The 17,068-nt window shown below is 39.9% G+C and overlaps 2 protein-coding genes across 4 annotated transcripts; both read left to right on the forward strand.

Moving 5' to 3' along the window:
- Nucleotides 1–4,319, forward strand: LOC115754591. 3 transcript variants are annotated; one of them, XM_030693693.1, is made up of 8 exons: nt 1–333; nt 613–697; nt 1,152–1,193; nt 1,856–2,024; nt 2,792–2,844; nt 2,948–3,166; nt 3,616–3,662; nt 3,943–4,319. In XM_030693693.1, exons 1-8 carry the CDS (start codon nt 38–40, stop codon nt 3,995–3,997), a joined length of 966 nt encoding a protein of 321 aa, XP_030549553.1. In that variant the 5' UTR covers nt 1–37; the 3' UTR covers nt 3,998–4,319. The 3 variants fall into 3 exon arrangements, with proteins under 3 accessions (XP_030549553.1, XP_048130889.1, XP_048130890.1); XM_048274932.1 differs by having other exon boundaries at nt 2,963–3,166; XM_048274933.1 differs by having other exon boundaries at nt 3,020–3,166.
- Nucleotides 4,320–7,280: 2,961 nt separating this feature from the next.
- Nucleotides 7,281–11,302, forward strand: LOC115754514 (WPP domain-interacting protein 1-like). Its single transcript, XM_030693585.2, has 2 exons — nt 7,281–8,885; nt 10,324–11,302. Exons 1-2 carry the CDS (start codon nt 7,760–7,762, stop codon nt 11,004–11,006), a joined length of 1,809 nt encoding a protein of 602 aa, XP_030549445.1. The 5' UTR covers nt 7,281–7,759; the 3' UTR covers nt 11,007–11,302.
- Nucleotides 11,303–17,068: the final 5,766 nt, after the last annotated feature.

Here is a 17,068-nt window from a genome sequence, read left to right on the forward strand (position 1 = left end):
CCCTCTCGAAGCTTGCTTCTCAAGCGGACAACCGTCAATGGATGACCGACCCGAAGCCTCCAGAGACGCGAGCTCCGACGCTGCGGCGGCGGCTCCTCCTCCTCCTCCTCCTTCCCATTCGTCTCCTCCTTCAAATCCGAAGACCCTAAGGAGTCCGCCTCCGGCCGTATCGCCGCTGCCTTCGTCGGCCGCGCGGCTCTGGAGGCCTGCCGCGCAGCGGAATTTGAGGAACCAGTGGTCCAAACTGGCCTCGTGCAGGCAACAGTGGGCCTCGGCTTCGTCCGCCGGAAGATCTCACGCCACTTCTCTCGTCAACGCTCATCTCTCTCACAGGTTGGCGATCCTCCGATCTCTCTCTCTCTCTCTCTCTCGTTCCTTTTACTTGTTTTCTGATGGTTCACGAGCTGTATTGTTTCGTCTGTCACAGTGCCTCCCTTTTGTTGTCCATTGTTTTCGAGCATATAGTTTGTTAGTTTTGACTTTTGATGAGGTGCGTTTGGGTTTGTTGTTAGATTTTTACTTTCTGATAATTGGGTTTCGTCCTAGAAATTGTTTTCCTTGTCTATTCGTTGTATTTTTTCCTGACCTCGCTTTTCATCTGTCATGGGTTAGATATGTGCCCTCAATGGAGTTGGGTGTTTTGAAGGACATGCCGAATATTCGGAACAAAGCCTGTCTAAAATTGTTTAAGCAGCAGGTAGATTCGCTTGGTTCGACTGCTACTGATGTGGTTGTGGGTTAGCAATGGGTTTGTATAGCTCAAGAAAATCTTCATCTGTTGAATTGGAACTTTGTGGAGGTAAATAAGTTTGACAAGATAACAATCAACATGGACATTGACCAAACATTTTTGCGTATGACCGTCAGGGGTGATGCATGAATCAGATCATATGTAGACACTGCAGTTTTAGTGGGTTTTATCTATTTGGAAAGTCAAAATTTCAGCTTAACCGTGTGTCCTTTGTTTTCTGCTATAGTACTTTCAGCAGCAAAAATATGTGTAATTTTGCTCCTAAATAAAGGCTGAGATGACCTTATTGAGAGTGGCAGATACTTCTCCTTATTTAATGCTTCTGCATTTCTTTTAATATTGGGCTGACTGGATTAGCAAGTTTGAATAAGGTGTTTCATTAACTTCTTCAATGTTTCAGGAGCTTCACAAGGACAAACTTTTATCGGCATACAAGGATATGGTAAGTAGACCTCCAACTAATGTTGCCACATTGAAATGTTGGGGAATTGCATAAATTCTGAAAGCCTCTGGGAGAAAATCTGTTACTTGGGTGGGGACGCACTTTGTTGCTCTTTTGTGTCTAATTTCACAAGGCAGTAGTAATATTTCAATGAGCTAAAAAGATAGAAATAAACTTCCAGGGGGCCATCTTATACTAAAGCACTCTTCAATCAAACAGGACATTTTCTTCATGATGATCGGTGTGGTTTTTTGCTTATGATATGATTAAGCATCAGGATTCTAAGTATAGGCCTAGTGTGCAATCTTGTATTCTGTTCAAGTTGGAGTGGTGCTATATTTGTTTTCACATGTAATGTGATGGAATTGGCGACTTTGCTTTTTCTTAGTTATGCTTCCTATCCTTCAAATGTCACAAAACCCTATTTCAAGATTATGCACACACGATTTCCAGAAAAGAAAAAAAAAAGAAGATCACAAACACAGATGCTTTTCCAGCCTGTAGGGTCTGTAGAGTCTATGAGTGCTGCTAAATAGTCCAACTGATCCGGGAATATTCTGGTCAAAGAACCAGTATACAACGTAGTGATGCATGAACTGGCGGAATGGAAGTATAATAACTACTCGACTGAGTTTACAAGTTATTTTGTTTCCTGTTTACAGGTCACTGCAGTAACTTATATGGTCAGTGCTAGTAGATCCATGAGATGTTTTTTGAAAGGAAGCAACAATAGTCAACTTGTTCAATTTTCTGTTGGCTCAGAGGATACAAATGACACCGGTGATGGTGGTGGAATCCCTGTAGTCACTTTTTGGTCAATCTCTTCATTTGGTATGTTCAAACTTTTCGTCTACATATTCCATAGACTCTGCAAGAAGCATTTGTGTCTTGGACTGGATTATTCGAGATTCTAAATTTTTCTCTGTGTTGTAAACCTACACATAGTGTTTTTAGTTAATCCAAAATTATCTGGTGTCACTCGCCATGAAGAGCTAGTTTCATGGTTGATGTGCTGGATGGTCTATACTGTAATGGAATTGGGCATTAACCAGTTTATTTCCACGAGAAAAACCTTACATGAGAAGGACCTTCAAGGAATAGCAATTTATAAGACTTATTTTAGGTTCTGAAAAGGTTTATGCGAGGTAGGTGTTTATGTAGAATTTCTGTGGTGCTTTGGTGCTTCACTCCTTTTTTGTCAGCATTACAATCATTGAAATTGCCATTTGAAGTATAGGATTCATTTCTGCTAGCATTTAGTTCATAGGGTTCAACTAAAGGAAAAGGGAGTTCCCGCTGTTGGCTACCTCATGTATTCCTTCTCTCCACTTTTGTCCAGGCTTCAACTGATTGTGTATGACAAATCTTACACAGGATTTTGAAGTTCTACCAAAAAATAAATACAAAAGAATTATTGAGGATTTCTAATTAATTACTTTCCCTGTGAGAGGACAACGGACGTTTTCCTTTATACATTGGTGAAAAGGCTGTCTGATTTTCATTATAACCAACCAGGAAAGACTTTCTGAATGACTGAAAATGAAATGTTCCCTTTCTGGCAATATTTGTTTTATGATCGTGTTGCTAATTGATTTCAGAGAATCTGGCACAAGAGCTTGTGGAGATGTTTGAGTTGGAGTTAAGTTTGAAGGTGAGCTATGCCGTACTTTTGGCTGCTCAAAATCTGTACAAGGAGAGTGTCTGATCTTTATTGTTCTTCCTTGCTTGCAATTCTGGCATCGTCAACTCTAAAGCGCTTGCTCACAAAGGAATTTCTTATCGTGGGATGTGAAGTGCTGCAACCTGATCAAAGCAGCTGGTCTCAGGAGCTTTATCCAGGAGAGTTTGAGGATTTGTCCCAATGCCACCTGTTGACAAGCAAGTGTGAGCTACTCCCTCCTAGATTGAAGGGTTGTATGTCAGATATCCCTCCTGAACAAGGCTGCTCTCAGTTAAGCCGTGAGACTTTGCAGGTAATACTCCCGTGAGATTGATTATGTAAAACAATCTTCCTTGCAACATTATCACAACTCTGTATGAGTTTGCTGGTGAGTAAATGCCATCATTTTTTCATCTGAAGTAGTATTTCCTTTCAGTATTTCTGTTATTTTCTTGTGTGGGAGCTTGCAAGCCTTACAGCTGCTGTGTAGGCTTTAAAAGAGGCCACTAGTTGCTCGACTGGTGGATTTGTCCTAGTTGCCTCATAGTGTCCTTAGTTCGTAGGATTGAGAGACTAACCATTTTAGTGAAGGGAGAGTTGAGCTGTCACAAAGCTTTTGAGAAACCATCCTGAATCCATGATGTTTCACCAATATACACTTAATTGACTTGGCTGTACGATAGATAATCCCATTTGCAGCAGTATTCTTATGCAGGTTTCCTTTGCATAAGAGTTTAATGACAATATCCTCTAATATTGCAGGTTTACTTAACAACTTGGCTTGCTGAGGTGAACATAGATACTCATAGGTAAGTCTGGTCTCTGACATGTTTTTGGTATATTGGATTGTCGATTATGTGCTGTTATCTGGCATATTTTTTTGTATATTTAATTGTCGGTTAAGTGTCAAGAAATCAAATGAACTGTGTTAGTCTCTTAGCACTGATGAATTCTTCATGTAAAGTGACATGCGAGCTGTGTATGATAGATCCAATAGCAGAATCGTGGTTACATGGAAGGATACACGAATGACTGAGATTTGCTTGTATTCCCTGCTCATAGTTCCTGATTGTTTTCATTTCTCACCAGAGTCGGTGAGATATTTGCCATTGTGGGGGAGGAAATGCATGTCAACTTTCAATGAGCTGCTTGGCCACCATTAAGTGGGCTTGAAAGATTGCTCTTTTACGGCTAGTCCATCAAGCGCCCGTTTGAGTGGTGGCTGTTGACTCGGACCTTTTCGTGCACAGAATGGGTTAATAAAGCGACATGAAGGTTCCTGGCCAGTTTAATATGCGGGTGGGGGTGCGGCAAAGGCAAGGGAAGGTTGATCTGAGCTAGACTTTATCTTCATCCTATTGAACATCTTGGGCATCTAATGGAAGACCATAAACATCTGTTTCTAGTTTATTTAGTAGCTTTGGCACAGTTTATAGTTTTTGCTTGCACCAGTATGTTGGCCAACCGTGGGTTTTTTATTTTTTGGTTTTGTAGCTTTTGTTTTTTTTTTTGGGGGAGGGGGGGGGTGTGGTTGGTTGTGAGGGGGAAGGGGTTGGGGTTGTGTGTTTAGATGTTCGTTTCTTTTTGCTTTTGTAGTAATTCAAGAGATGGCTACCTGGGTTCATTTATGGAAGTATGCAAAAAACTGATGTGTGATCTTCAGTTGATTTTACGTTTGCTGTTTGAAGATTGAAAAATGGCTTCCAGATCTCAGAATAGGCTGATGTGCGTGATCTGTTATGCGCTATCTGCTTCATTATGGCTGACTAGTATTTGCTGTACAAGTATAACACAAATCATTTGTCTCCTGCTTCTGCCACTGTGTACCTCTCTTTCTGTCGTTCCGGCGAGGCATTTAAGTGGACATTCTAATAATGAAGTACAGATTTGATGGGCAATGCATGTGTTTGATTGGGACACGTATAGCTGTAGATGGTAGATGTTTCTTCAAAACTAACTTGCCCATGAGCTTCTTGTAGGACTGGTTCTTTTCTGATTCCATCACGTGCTTTGTTCTTTTCAGAATGTTTCTAGAAATAACTCTATTCAGATCTGCTTCCTAACAATTATGGTTGGATATTCTCCAATTTGGTCTTGGCTCTATACTCGGAACTTTTCGAACTGGACAGATCCGTGATTATCCCAGTCTGTATTTCCAACCTATCCAGAAGCCTGTCTTTCATCTACATTTTCAGGAAAGCAATCAATTGGTGTCGGATGAAGATTTCTCAATTCCAGTGAGTTCACCACTTTCCCACACGTCATATGATGTTTCACTTGTTAGGATGATAAAATTGTTCAAAAATTCCTAAACGTATTACTTTTTGGTCAATTTAATCCTAAATTTTTTCAATTTTACCAATTGAGTATTGAATCTTTTGATCAATTGAGTCTATCCGGTCAATTTTCATTGAAAATTGTTATTTTGATGCTGGTGGTGTTAAGAAGGATATTTGGCGATAACATTGACAACTTTCTTATAATTTTTATAAGTATTTAATTTTTCTTCTTTTTTTCCTTCTTTTTTCCCTATCAATTCGGGCAAGGGCCTGTCGACCCTTGCCGATCATATATGAGGGCTAGTGATCCTCGTCAGTATTGGGTGACAGCCGCAAAGCCCTCACCAGGCTTGGCACGAAAAAAGGAAAATAAAGAAAGAAAAGAACAAAGAAGAAACAAAACTCAAAAGTTTTTCTTAAAAGAATCATAAAAATCATCTAGGTCGGCACCGGTTGTGTCATGCGATTCCCGTCTAAAATTAACTAGATAAAATCAACTAGCACTTGACCAAAAAAAAAAAAAAAACTCAATTGGCAAAGTGTCAAAAAATTTAGAGCTCAATTGGCGAAATTAAAAGTTTTAGGAATGAATTGACTAAAGTATAATGGATTTGGGACTTTTTAGACAATTTTCCTATTAGGATGCCCATCACAATTTTCATGGAGGAGAAATTTTTCAAAGACCCTGAAGATCATAATTGAATGTTTCATGGCGATGAGGTGATGGTTAAATTCCATTTGCGCTAGCCACAAAGAAGAAAAAACCATCGTAGTTTTCATGACCGACATTTTTACTTTATTAATGTTTCATATTCTCCATTTGCCTAAATATAAGTTGTGGTCAGTAGAATGTAACGGCAAATGGTGGTCATTAAAGGTGATGATTTACTATAATCGCGCAATCAAAAATATAAGTGAAATCTAGGTAGACTCTATATATCGATGTTCGAATCTGTGATAGGATAGGTTCTAGATTTCGGGGTATGTATGCTAGGTCCAGGTTCGAAAAATTGGAAAATTGATTTTGACCGGTACTTGAAACTTGAATCGATGCTAGAACCGTTCACCTCTAATTGCAAGGATTGCACATTCACCTGTTGGGTCCCACAAATTTTTTAACTATGTTGGTCTATTTGCTCTACTCGTGATTTTCTTCATGTTCAATAACCACGTCGTAGCGATTCAAATGGCTACAGCACAAAGCCTAGCTTTACCGTTGTCTCGTTTTAAATATACATCATATCGAGAGGCTTGCTTGTTGGGAAAAAGAAAAAGACTTTCTAACCAGAGAAAGTTGTTTGGCCGATCCTACTGCGCAGTACCTCAAAACTTTCATTTTTCTATTTTTAGAACAAATCTTTAGTCCAGAAATAGATTTGGAACATAAATGAGAAATAGAAAATTTCTATTTTTCTATATATGAAACGGAAATAAAAATAAAAATTCTTTTCATCTCTCACTCCCTCTCTCTTGTGTGGTCTCCCTCTCTCTCACGTCTCTATAGTCGGCCGCCGTTTAAGATCGGGAGGTCGGCGACCGTAGAAATGTTATATTGTTATCAAACAAATTTTTATTCTGAGAACAAAAATTTTGTGTCTTTGTCAAGCACGTTCATCTGCTCGGAAACTCGTCCCAAAAATATTTATGGCTTAGAAATAACTCTGGGAACAGAATGGTGGCACCCTAACTCATCAATTCTACGTTGGAGTGACACACAAAATTAGACGGCAAGTCACGATAATAGATATGTTAGCATTCAAAATGATGTCTGCGAAAACTAAATAATAAAATCACTCAAACAAAATTAGACCACGATGTCTGCGAAAACTAAATAATAAAATCAGGTTTACGTGATTCATTTGCAAACTACATTTATGATAACTTAATTAAGTGCTCGACAACATTTTTCGTCCGTCGGAGAAATTAATAGTACCGAATAAGGTTGTCCCTCACTCCTCGGTAATTGCTCGGAGCCAATCGCCTCCAGGAGTGGCCCACTCATATTTGGCTGGTGTGGGCCACCACTTGCATGGGACCCGTCCCACGTCACCCCACGTTAATTTCTCCAGATTTTCTTTTTTTTTTTTTAAATGTTTCTCGTGCTCTCGAGACTCATTATTTTCACAGAAGTTGTCATTTATTTTTATTTGCCGCTCGCCCCAATTATTTTCATGGCTGTAAATCTGCCAATCCAACGATAGTTTAGGGTTTCCATGCCCTTCGATTTTATCATTCCCATCGTCGAACTTGATGATGATCCTCGTCTCCGAGCTTCATTTATGGAGCTGAAGGTACGTTCGTCCTTTTGATTGTTTCATTTATTGAGCTGGGTTTTGAGACGATAGGACAACTTCTGGCCAAATAGCAAATTCCCTTCTTTTTAATTCGTTCCGAGCTGGTTTCGAGCTTTCAATTGTCCCCACCACGATCGGTGCTTCGCGAGTTGGTGTGTGGGTTCAATTCGCCTTCGTGCGGGATTTTTGCTGCGATCCGGTCTTTCGAAGCAGTTGTCGATCTCTCGGATTTTGCTAGAATTTTGGCCATGAGCTGGAATGATAGTTGTTTTTCTCGATTTTGATCTGTTTGGAATTTCGGGAGTTGGATTTGGAAATTGGTGAGCTTCAGAAATGGATTCGCGCGAAGAGTGCTCGACCCTTGAATCTCAGGATGATTGTGAAGTTTCCCCTGAAAGAGCGTCTCGTTCGGATCCTAGAGACATTAGGAATAATGGGTCCTGCGACAATATTGATTTAGATGAATCGGGCATGGGTGAGAATTTTGATGCCGGTGCGCTGGCTCCCGATTCAATTGAGAAAGGCAAACAAATTGTGGAACCGAATACTTCGCCACCGTCAACAGCTCAGTCTCCTAGTGGAGTGACTCCCCCGACGAAGAAAGGTTATGGATTGAAGAAATGGAGAAGAATCAGGAGAGACTTCGTCAAGGATGGGAGTGCTCATTCAGACTCTAGTAAGATTTTGAAGCGAGGTTTGAATGGTTTAGGAAACCAAAACAATTCTTCACGTTTTTCTGTTGAACGGATTTCTGTCGGGGTTATGAAAGATAGTGAGGGTTCGGTTGGATCGACAAGTATGACAAGAAACCTGGGTCATGCTGATGGCCCTGCAATGCATGCTTCTACTTTGGAATCCAATTTTGCAGCTACACCTGCTTTTACGGCTGGTGCTGATTCTGACAACAGTGAGGATCGGAGTAGCAAATCATCTACAGCTGCTAGTGCTCCAAAGGCTAAACATGACTTCAGTTCGGCCTTTGGGTATGTCCGTGAAAGGAACAGAATGAAGAATTTGAGTGGGAAGAGTCAAGGTGGTTCATCTCAACATGCTCAACAGAATAAGGGTCGAATTGAAATCAGTAAGAAGCCTAGAGGAGAAAGGGTCAAAATCCAGAAGGAAAACTCTCATTCCAGCGTGGAATCTGACTTAAGAAGCTCAAGCTCTGTTTTTATGCAGGGTGCTAATGCCAGTAATGGTAAGAAGAGCGGAGCGGCAATGAACTATTACTCAGCAAATAGTGATGAAGCAGGTGATCACTTCAGTGAGGAAGTTCAGACTGGTTACCCCACTGAAAATGTTGGGGAAGCTGAGGATTTCTCGCAAGATGATTCGGCTGTGGACTTGTCTTGGGAGGCTGGGGAGGAGAAACGTGAGAGCAATCGGTCCTCTGCAGATTGTAATACTTTAATTGAGTCTATCAATGCTCTACAATCTCTACAGGAAGCACTTGAACAAGGTGAATATCCCATTGTTTCGATCGGCACTTGCATGATGCTTTTACCTCCATATGTCACCAACCACTCTGCTACTTTGCAAACTATAACTAATACTTTCCTGTATATTTTCAGTTCTCCTGACATGCGATAACTTCTTCATATCTACTGTGACTTTCCAATATATTAAACCTATTGCCAGAATCTTCATTATGACAGAATGCCTTACCTTTTTGTTCCACTTTTTGACATCAGGAGTAGATAAAAATTATATTAGCATTGAAGAAACATTGCCCGTTTCCTTGACCTAATTCTAACCTCTCTAATGCACACTCAGGTTTGAAAGTGCGGTGTAGAAAATATGAAAAAAGGGTGCTTTTCTTTTTAGAGTGTAAAAGAGCTCATAATGAATAGCGATGCCCAGGTGCCGAAGCATGAATTTGTATGTATAGAGTTATCTTCCACCGCTTACTCAGAGAAAAACCATCCAAAATACTTGCAGATCAGATCATCCATATAATATACAAAAAAAATCTTCATATATTTGATATTCTCTTTAACTAAGATCTCAATCCGGTGACGGTTTTATTGGATATCTTACAATTAGGATCCCTCTTTTTTCTTATCCAGTTCCTCCACCACTGTGAACACTAGTTAGATTCAGGCATGATACACTTTTATTGGGAATCTAATTATCAATAGGCCATAAATAATTAATTACTTGATCATAAAATAAAGTCTGATGTGTGCACTCCAATCCACGAAATGTGCTATATAATTTTTTTATGCATCTGCGTGTAGTTGTTTCTTGCTTGACATTTCTGATAAATGGGGTATCTATATACTCTAAATCATTGAGATTATATACCAATCATAAGAAATAATTGGAACCAGCAAAAACCATAAATTTATTTATATCTAATCTACTTGTCTTTTCTAATATCCTGTAGATAATGTTCTCTGGGACGGCTAATTTTTTATGTTATTTGATGGTAGATGACTCATCTAGCTTGATATTATTAGAGATGCCCAAAAAATATCACACTCATAAAGCATAAACATAGATGAACTCCTATGAGTGTGAAAAATATAGCCGATTAGTCGATTCAATTGGAATTAATTATAAATTTCTTTGTTTCAATGTCTGCCTGCCTGATGGCAGGCTTGAAGGAGGATCTATTGGTCTGCTTTTATCAGTTGGCTGAGAGATTTCTTAACCTAGACTTACACGGCTTTGAGCAAGACTGGTGTGCTTCATGAAACTATATGTCTATTTTGGCATGTGATAACTGGGAGATTAGACTTTAGCTAAAATTAAGAAAAGCATATGCTTCTTAGAAAGGAGAAAAACTTAATTGCCAAGTGAGTTCAAGAAATTGGTCCCGAGACATGTCTGAGTTGACGGGTTTTGGTTTTAGTGTAGAGATTGCTGTTAACAAAGTCTTTTCTATGCTTTTTCAGAAGTTCAGAAGTTCTCAGAGATAGGTAGGGACCCTATTTTAGCAAGCAATGGCTCCTCTAATGGTGGCACTGTCCTTCAAGAGCAGCCCGACCCGAAGCAGATTAATCAGCATGCTTCAGGTTCATTGGAAATCCAGATACTGAGCTTGACAGAGAATGTGAAACTCTTAGAGGCCAAAGTGGAGGAAACCAGGGCTGAGCTCAAGGTGAAGGAATCTAGGGTTTCTGAGCTAGAAGATTCTCTAAATAGTCGCAAGTCAGTGAAGGAAGAACCAGAAAGCACCTTGGAGTTGCAGCGAGAAGAATGCAGGGAGATGGAGACGGACCTCGAGGGTCTCTTCAAGCAAAAGATCGAAGCAGAGGTGGAGTACCTGGTGATAGCTAGGACAATACAGAAGCTGAAGGTCGATGCACAGAGTCAACTAATGCTCTTAAACGAGGGAGATGATCAGCACGCAAGTGAAAGTGAAGCAGAAAGCAAAGCTGCTGCGCTAAAGAAGCAAGCGGAGGATCTAGTGAAAGCGTGTGAAGACATCGAAGTTGTTGGAGAAGTTTGGAAGTTGCAGAGAGGAGCGTGCAAGGTATCCTCTTGTTTTGTTATACAATTAGTTTTGTTTTTGCTGGTCTTTTGGTGGTTCATCATGCAGATCTCGCCCCAAGCCGGGGAGGTTGTTCCAACTTGAACCTAAAGTTAACAAGTCCTTGTGTATCTTAAGCATTCATATGGAAGTTCCGTAACTCCAAATTTTGTTTTTTTTTTGGTGTTTAGCTTATTGAGTTTTTCTCTTCCTTTCCCGCGCAAGTTGCTTTCTTTTGTTTTTCTGCTTTTAGTTTCTTTTTCCTTATTTCTGTAATTCACCCAGTTGGGCATTTTCGCAGTGTTATGGGAGGGTTTAGGAGGTTGGTAAGGTGCTCCTGAACTTATGGTTGATGTCAGTTTATGTACATTACGATTTCTGATCAATTTCAAGTTTTTTTAGTTTTTTGGATTCTCATTCAGTGTGAAAAATGCGGAGGTGAACAAATTTAAAGATATGTGAGAATTCTGTGACTTGTGCTTAAGGTAGAAGCGGCTGCAATCCCATTTATCTCAGGCCTGATGGTCTGTTTATCGATGCTATTGTTGAAGCTTTCCGTTAGGAAGCAACCTGACTTGAGACTTCGGGTCATAAATGTATCTAACTAAGACGAACGTATTCTCCAATTCTGGTCCAATGAGATTCTTCATCTTTAGAGTGGATTAAACTGAATACTAATGGGGCCTCAGAAGGCAACTCATGATTTGCTGGTGCAAGGGGTTTACTTAGGGCATGCATGGTAATACTTCTTTACGAGAAATCAACTTCTGATCAGAAGTGGATTTCTCTACTTCTCCTCAAAAGTAGAAGTTGATTTTTTTACTTATGTTCCAAATTGACTTTTCATTAGAAAAATTCATTTGGTAACGGTTGAAAATTTTTACTTTTGAAATATTATTTAACAAAATCTTCGGCCGCGATGGTGGTCGGCGGCGGTCGGCGGTGGCGGTGGGCGGCATCGGCGGTGGTCGGGCGACGATGGCGGCGGGCGGCGGTGAGGGGGGGGGGTGGTCAGTAGCGGCGGCGGCCGCGATAGGCGGCAGCAGTGGTTGGCCGCCGGCGGCTGTGGGCGGGCAATGGGTGGGTAGTGGTCGATGGTCGGCGGCCGCAGCGGCTATGGTCGGCGGGCGACGGTAGCAGCAATGGTGGTCGACAGAGGCGGGTGTGGTCCAAGAAGTGATTCTTGAGCCGAGAAGTTAAAATTTTTTACTTCTCAAAATTGGTCAAAAATCTTATCAAAAGTTAAAAAATCTTACCATAAGTGAAAAATCATACCGGAAGTCAATTTTTTTACCAAACAGATTTATCAAACGCATTTCTCCGCCAAATGGGCTTTTGGCAGAGAAATGAAATTTCTGAAGTGTTTTCATGCGGGCCCTTAGAAATGAATAAGGTGACTGGCTTGGTGGTTTTGTGACATTCGTGGGAATATGTTCGTTGACTTAAGCAGAACTTTGAACATTGTGGTTAGGACTCCATTTCACAAAACAACTTGGCTTTCACAAAATTATTATTATTTTTTTGGTGGAAAATGTAAGTATTATAAAGCAAATGAAGTACGGTAGCTTAGGAGCATCCCCCAGCCTTACAAATAGTGCTAATAGTTCGAAAAGATGGAGGTAGGTAGTCTCCACATAGTAGCCAAAATCACATTTGACTGGGAAGGGCTAATTTTTTGATAGAGCGAAGTTGTACCTCTTACAATTTTACGCACGTTAGTTAAAATAATATGGATGTCGGTTGACTTGTCTTGAAACCGCTTGCGGTTGCGCTCCATCCAAATGCTATAGATGGTTGCTAAGAAGAATACCTTGAAGAGTTTTGCCACCAAGTCTTTTCCTTTTGTTGCCCTAATCATCCATTGGAGTTTCTCATTCCATCCTCCTAAAGGACGTGTAATCCCAAATTGTGCTAGGATACTGCACCATATGCCGTCGGTTCACTCACACTGGAAGAATAAATGTGTTCTGTCTTCTATACCAGCTCTGCAAAAGTTACACTGCATATCAGCTGAAGACATCCATTGGCCGACGATCTCTGCTGTCGATAGTCTATTTCTGCAAACAAGCCAGCCAATAAAATTGTATTTGCTAATGCCGCTGGTCCAAATTAGGTGATACCATTTCACAACCTGTCCCACATGTCTAAGTTCATCATAAATTTCTCAGCAACTATAACCTGAGTTATGGATAACCGAGATTAAAACATATCGCAATTTTAGGAGACACCGCCAACTCCAAACCATATTGCCCCTAATGTTGATCTGCATAATTGGAGTGCCTCTGCATTTGGTATTGTGAACCCATATACTCCAAAGAGAAAAGGATGGACAGTTGATGAGGTTCCACAGCATGCGACCTAATGGTACCTTATTCCATATGTTCAAATCAAGCAATCCTAATCCTCTCTCCTTTTTAGGTGAGCAAACTACTTGCCATGCCACCTTGTGCGATTCGTGGTTTGCTGTATTTCCTGCCCACAGAAATTGACGAATTCTCTTCTCAACCTCATATATGGTTTGCTTAGGAAGTAAAAACATTTGCATCTAAAAGGAACATATGGAGATGAGGACTGATTTGGTTAATTGAAGACGCCCTGCGTAACTTATATGCTTCATACCCCAGCTTTCAATTTTTTTAAAGATCTTGTCAGTAAGACTCTTACAGTCTGTGTGAGCGAGTCTTCTTGTAACAAGGGGAACACCCAGATATCTAATAGGGAGGGTACCTGTGACAAAAGGTGTGTGGTCCAGTATGAGGAGCTTCTCATCATCATTTAATCCAGAAAAAAAGATTTGGCTTTTGTCAGGGTTGAATCGCAGTCTTGTTATAACTACAAATTCATCAAGGGCATCTACAAGGCAGAGGACATAATCTACATCTCCATGAGTAAATAAGAATAGATCGTCTACAAAGCATAAGTGGGTAATCCGTTGTGTTTTGCAACGCCAGTGATTCTTGAAAGCACAAGCAACAACTTTCGCATTGATAATTCTATTAAGAAGCTCCATAACCAAGACAAAGAGGTAAGGAGAAAGAGGATCACCTTGCCGCAGTCCATTGGTACTATTAAAATAGCCAACTTGTTCGCCATTGAAGTTCACTGAAAATCTCGGTGTAGTGATGCATTTAGAAATCATATCAACCCAGTATTGAGGTGTATTTACACCTTTGAGAATTCCAAGAACTGCATCCCATTTTACCATGTCATAAGCTTTCATGAGATCAATTTTTATTGCCACATGTTTACCCTTATCTCCCTTATGGTAGTTGTGTAAAAGATCTTGGCATAATAGAATATTGTCCGAGATCTGTCATCCAGTGACGAAAGCAGTTTGGTTGAGGTGGACGATCGATGGAAGCACACAACTTATATGCTCTGCAAGAAGTTTAGATATGATCTTGTATAGGACATTACAACATGAAATGGGTTTGAACTCGTTGAGGTAGGATGGGTTTTGGACTTTCGGTACAAGGAAAATCAATGTAGAGTTTATGGATTTCAACATTCTTCTTGAAGAGAAGAAGTCCATGACAGCTTCTTCTATGTCCCACCCTATGATAGGCCAAGCGCATTTGTAGAATAGACTGTTAAAACCATCTGGACCCAGAGCTTTGAAGTCATTGAAACCTTTTAAGACTCTGAGTATATATGATCTCTGAAGTGTAGGAAAGGTAAGGGAAGCATTGACATCTTTAGGGAATAAAGAAGCATACCTCTCATAGGGAATATTTGTACGCCTGGAGTTACCAAAAAGGTGTTGATAATATGATATAATCACACTCTTAAGAGCACCCTCCTCAGTAATAATAGAGCCATCCTCGAGTTTGAGATGATTGATCCTGTTTTGCGCACTTCTTAGCATCATAGAGGCAAAGAGGATCTTACTATTATTGTCACCCTCCTTGAGCCATAGATTTCTAGATTTCTGTTTGAGCAAAACTTCTTCATGTCTACTAAGAGCAAGTAATTGCTCAAGTGGAGCCTTTTCTGCAGCCCAAGCAGTAGAATTGTAAGGGGTCGTTCACAAGCTCCTGTTGAAGTATATATAGACTCTCCTTAGCTTCCTTTACCTTTAAGTATAACTCTCCAAACCGAGATCTATTCAAGCTCCTAAGGTGTTGTTTCAATGCTTTGAGCTTCTTCATGACAGTAAACATTCTTGAACCTCTAACTTCCTGTTGCCAGCAAGTGGAGACCATAGGCAAGAAATCAGATCTATAATGGTCGTTCACAAAATCATTATTGAAGTTGACTTTACCATCACTGATTGTGTTTGTCCAAAGCTTATCATTAATGATGTTGTCCCTGCTTTGCTTAAAGATATCATGAGACTATCGAACTCTCATTTTAAGTTCAAAGTGAAATCTGTCTTGTTGATTGGTTGCTAACCTTGGAATCAAGAAACGCTTAGACACTATATTCTTTTCATTGTCTTTTAGAGAGATACTTCAAATTTTACAGAGATTTACGACGTTGAAATTTTTATAATTAGTTTTAGCTCTTTTTCATATAATAGGAAAAAAAAAACTAGACATAAGTTGACGCGGATTGTCATGCAAAAACGCAATTTAAATGAAGCATGAAATATTTTAGTATAAATATGAGTCGTTAGTTGTAATAGTAGACATAGAAATTTGATTATGAAATTACAAAACAGCTAATTAATGTAAAAGTAAAAAATCATAAACACAATATAAAATATGATCCTAATAAAAAATATTTATTAAATGGGAATGAGGTACAAGTAAATAGTGAAAACAACGAAGAGAGAAAAGAAAGATGAGGAGCAACAAATTAGTGGTAATTTATTTTGCTATTTTCGTGAAGAAAACGGCAAAATCTATTCTTGCGGTGAGGAAATTTCAATCCTAACAATCTAAAATCCGGCATTAGATGAGAATTTTTATCATACACTCGGAATAATAATACACTCGCCATTGATTAATTAGGTGACTTGCGGATGAACTCGGTTACGCGATTTATGTCATCGGCGTTTTGATGTTTCCAAGGTTCTCACTCGTGTCCGTAAAAACATGGACCAAATCGCCATTACATGTACGAGGAACTCGCATTCTACAAGCAAATGTCAAGACGGATTAAAAAAGAACGAAGGAAAAAAGAAAACCCGAAGGGGATTTTACAAGCTCCGATGTCAGAAAAGAGATTCAGTTTTATAAATAGTATCAACTAACTCTGGAGTAGTTCAAGGTGCTACTGGAATGTTTGCCAAAAGAAAATTATCTCACATGGGTTTGATGGGTCTGATATATTCTGTACGTGAATAATGTTTCCAAGTGTTCTTTTTTCTCTTTCCTATTTTGGGAATTCGACCGTGAGTCGGGTTTTATTTACATGCCTTGCTTGTTACCATCGGACCGTGATGCTAGCAGGCCAAGCGCCATGATTTACGGTGTCCTCGTGCCCACGAATCGTCTGAAAAATTCGAGGTGTGTGAGAGAGAGATTTAGATGTTCCGAAAGCTAAATTAATATAGTTGAAATTTCGTTGTACTAATTTTTTGGTTGTTGCATTCTTGCTTGGTGGGGCTTTTTAGTACACTGCAGCTTTCTAATAGTCACGAGAATGTGCCAAGGAAACGGGTGAGCCATGCCTTTTATAGCACACTTGCATCATACATCCACACATAGCCCCACCATTCACATCGACAAGCACAATATGCTGTCTTCTTACAAGATTTATACATCTATCATGTGAATCTGAGCACCATACATACATGCATACAAGCTTTCATATTACGGTAAAGCAGTTTGCTGATGAACATCAAGATCACGCCGGTTCTGTTCTGAAGTCTTGACCACCTTCTGGTGTTTCTGGTACTTGTCCCTGTTCTCTCTCTTGATCTGGGGCCGTATGAGTAGGCACCAACTGCATCAACTTGACCCGGAATATCAAAAGCTCGAAACTTTGGAGTTTGGCGAGGATTAAAATTTACAAATGAAACAAAACTGAGGAAGCCCATTTGGGATAGTTAATGCTCACTTTCATCCCGCGTCACAAGATCACACACAAAAAGAAGTTGCTTTTTCCAATAAAGAAGACAATTCTTCAATCTCTGTCAGCATGCAAAGGACCCTTTTCAACTGGCCCCACCAGTAGTTCATGTTTGGGGGAGACTGAGGAAGAAAGTGGTGAATGAAACTCTC

This window comes from Rhodamnia argentea, chromosome 2 (assembly GCF_020921035.1).
Source record: "Rhodamnia argentea isolate NSW1041297 chromosome 2, ASM2092103v1, whole genome shotgun sequence".
NCBI classification, from domain to species: Eukaryota; Viridiplantae; Streptophyta; class Magnoliopsida; order Myrtales; family Myrtaceae; genus Rhodamnia; species Rhodamnia argentea.

Coding starts and splice junctions, on each gene's coding strand:
- LOC115754591 (XM_030693693.1), top strand. CDS start 38: ATGGATGACCGACCCGAAGCCTCCAGAGACGCGAGCTCCGACGCTGCG. Junction 1,194..1,855: donor TATCGGCATACAAGGATATG/GTAAGTAGACCT, acceptor TCCTGTTTACAG/GTCACTGCAGTAACTTATAT. Junction 3,663..3,942: donor GTGAACATAGATACTCATAG/GTAAGTCTGGTC, acceptor ATTTCTCACCAG/AGTCGGTGAGATATTTGCCA.
- LOC115754514 (XM_030693585.2), top strand. CDS start 7,760: ATGGATTCGCGCGAAGAGTGCTCGACCCTTGAATCTCAGGATGATTGT. Junction 8,886..10,323: donor ACAGGAAGCACTTGAACAAG/GTGAATATCCCA, acceptor ATGCTTTTTCAG/AAGTTCAGAAGTTCTCAGAG.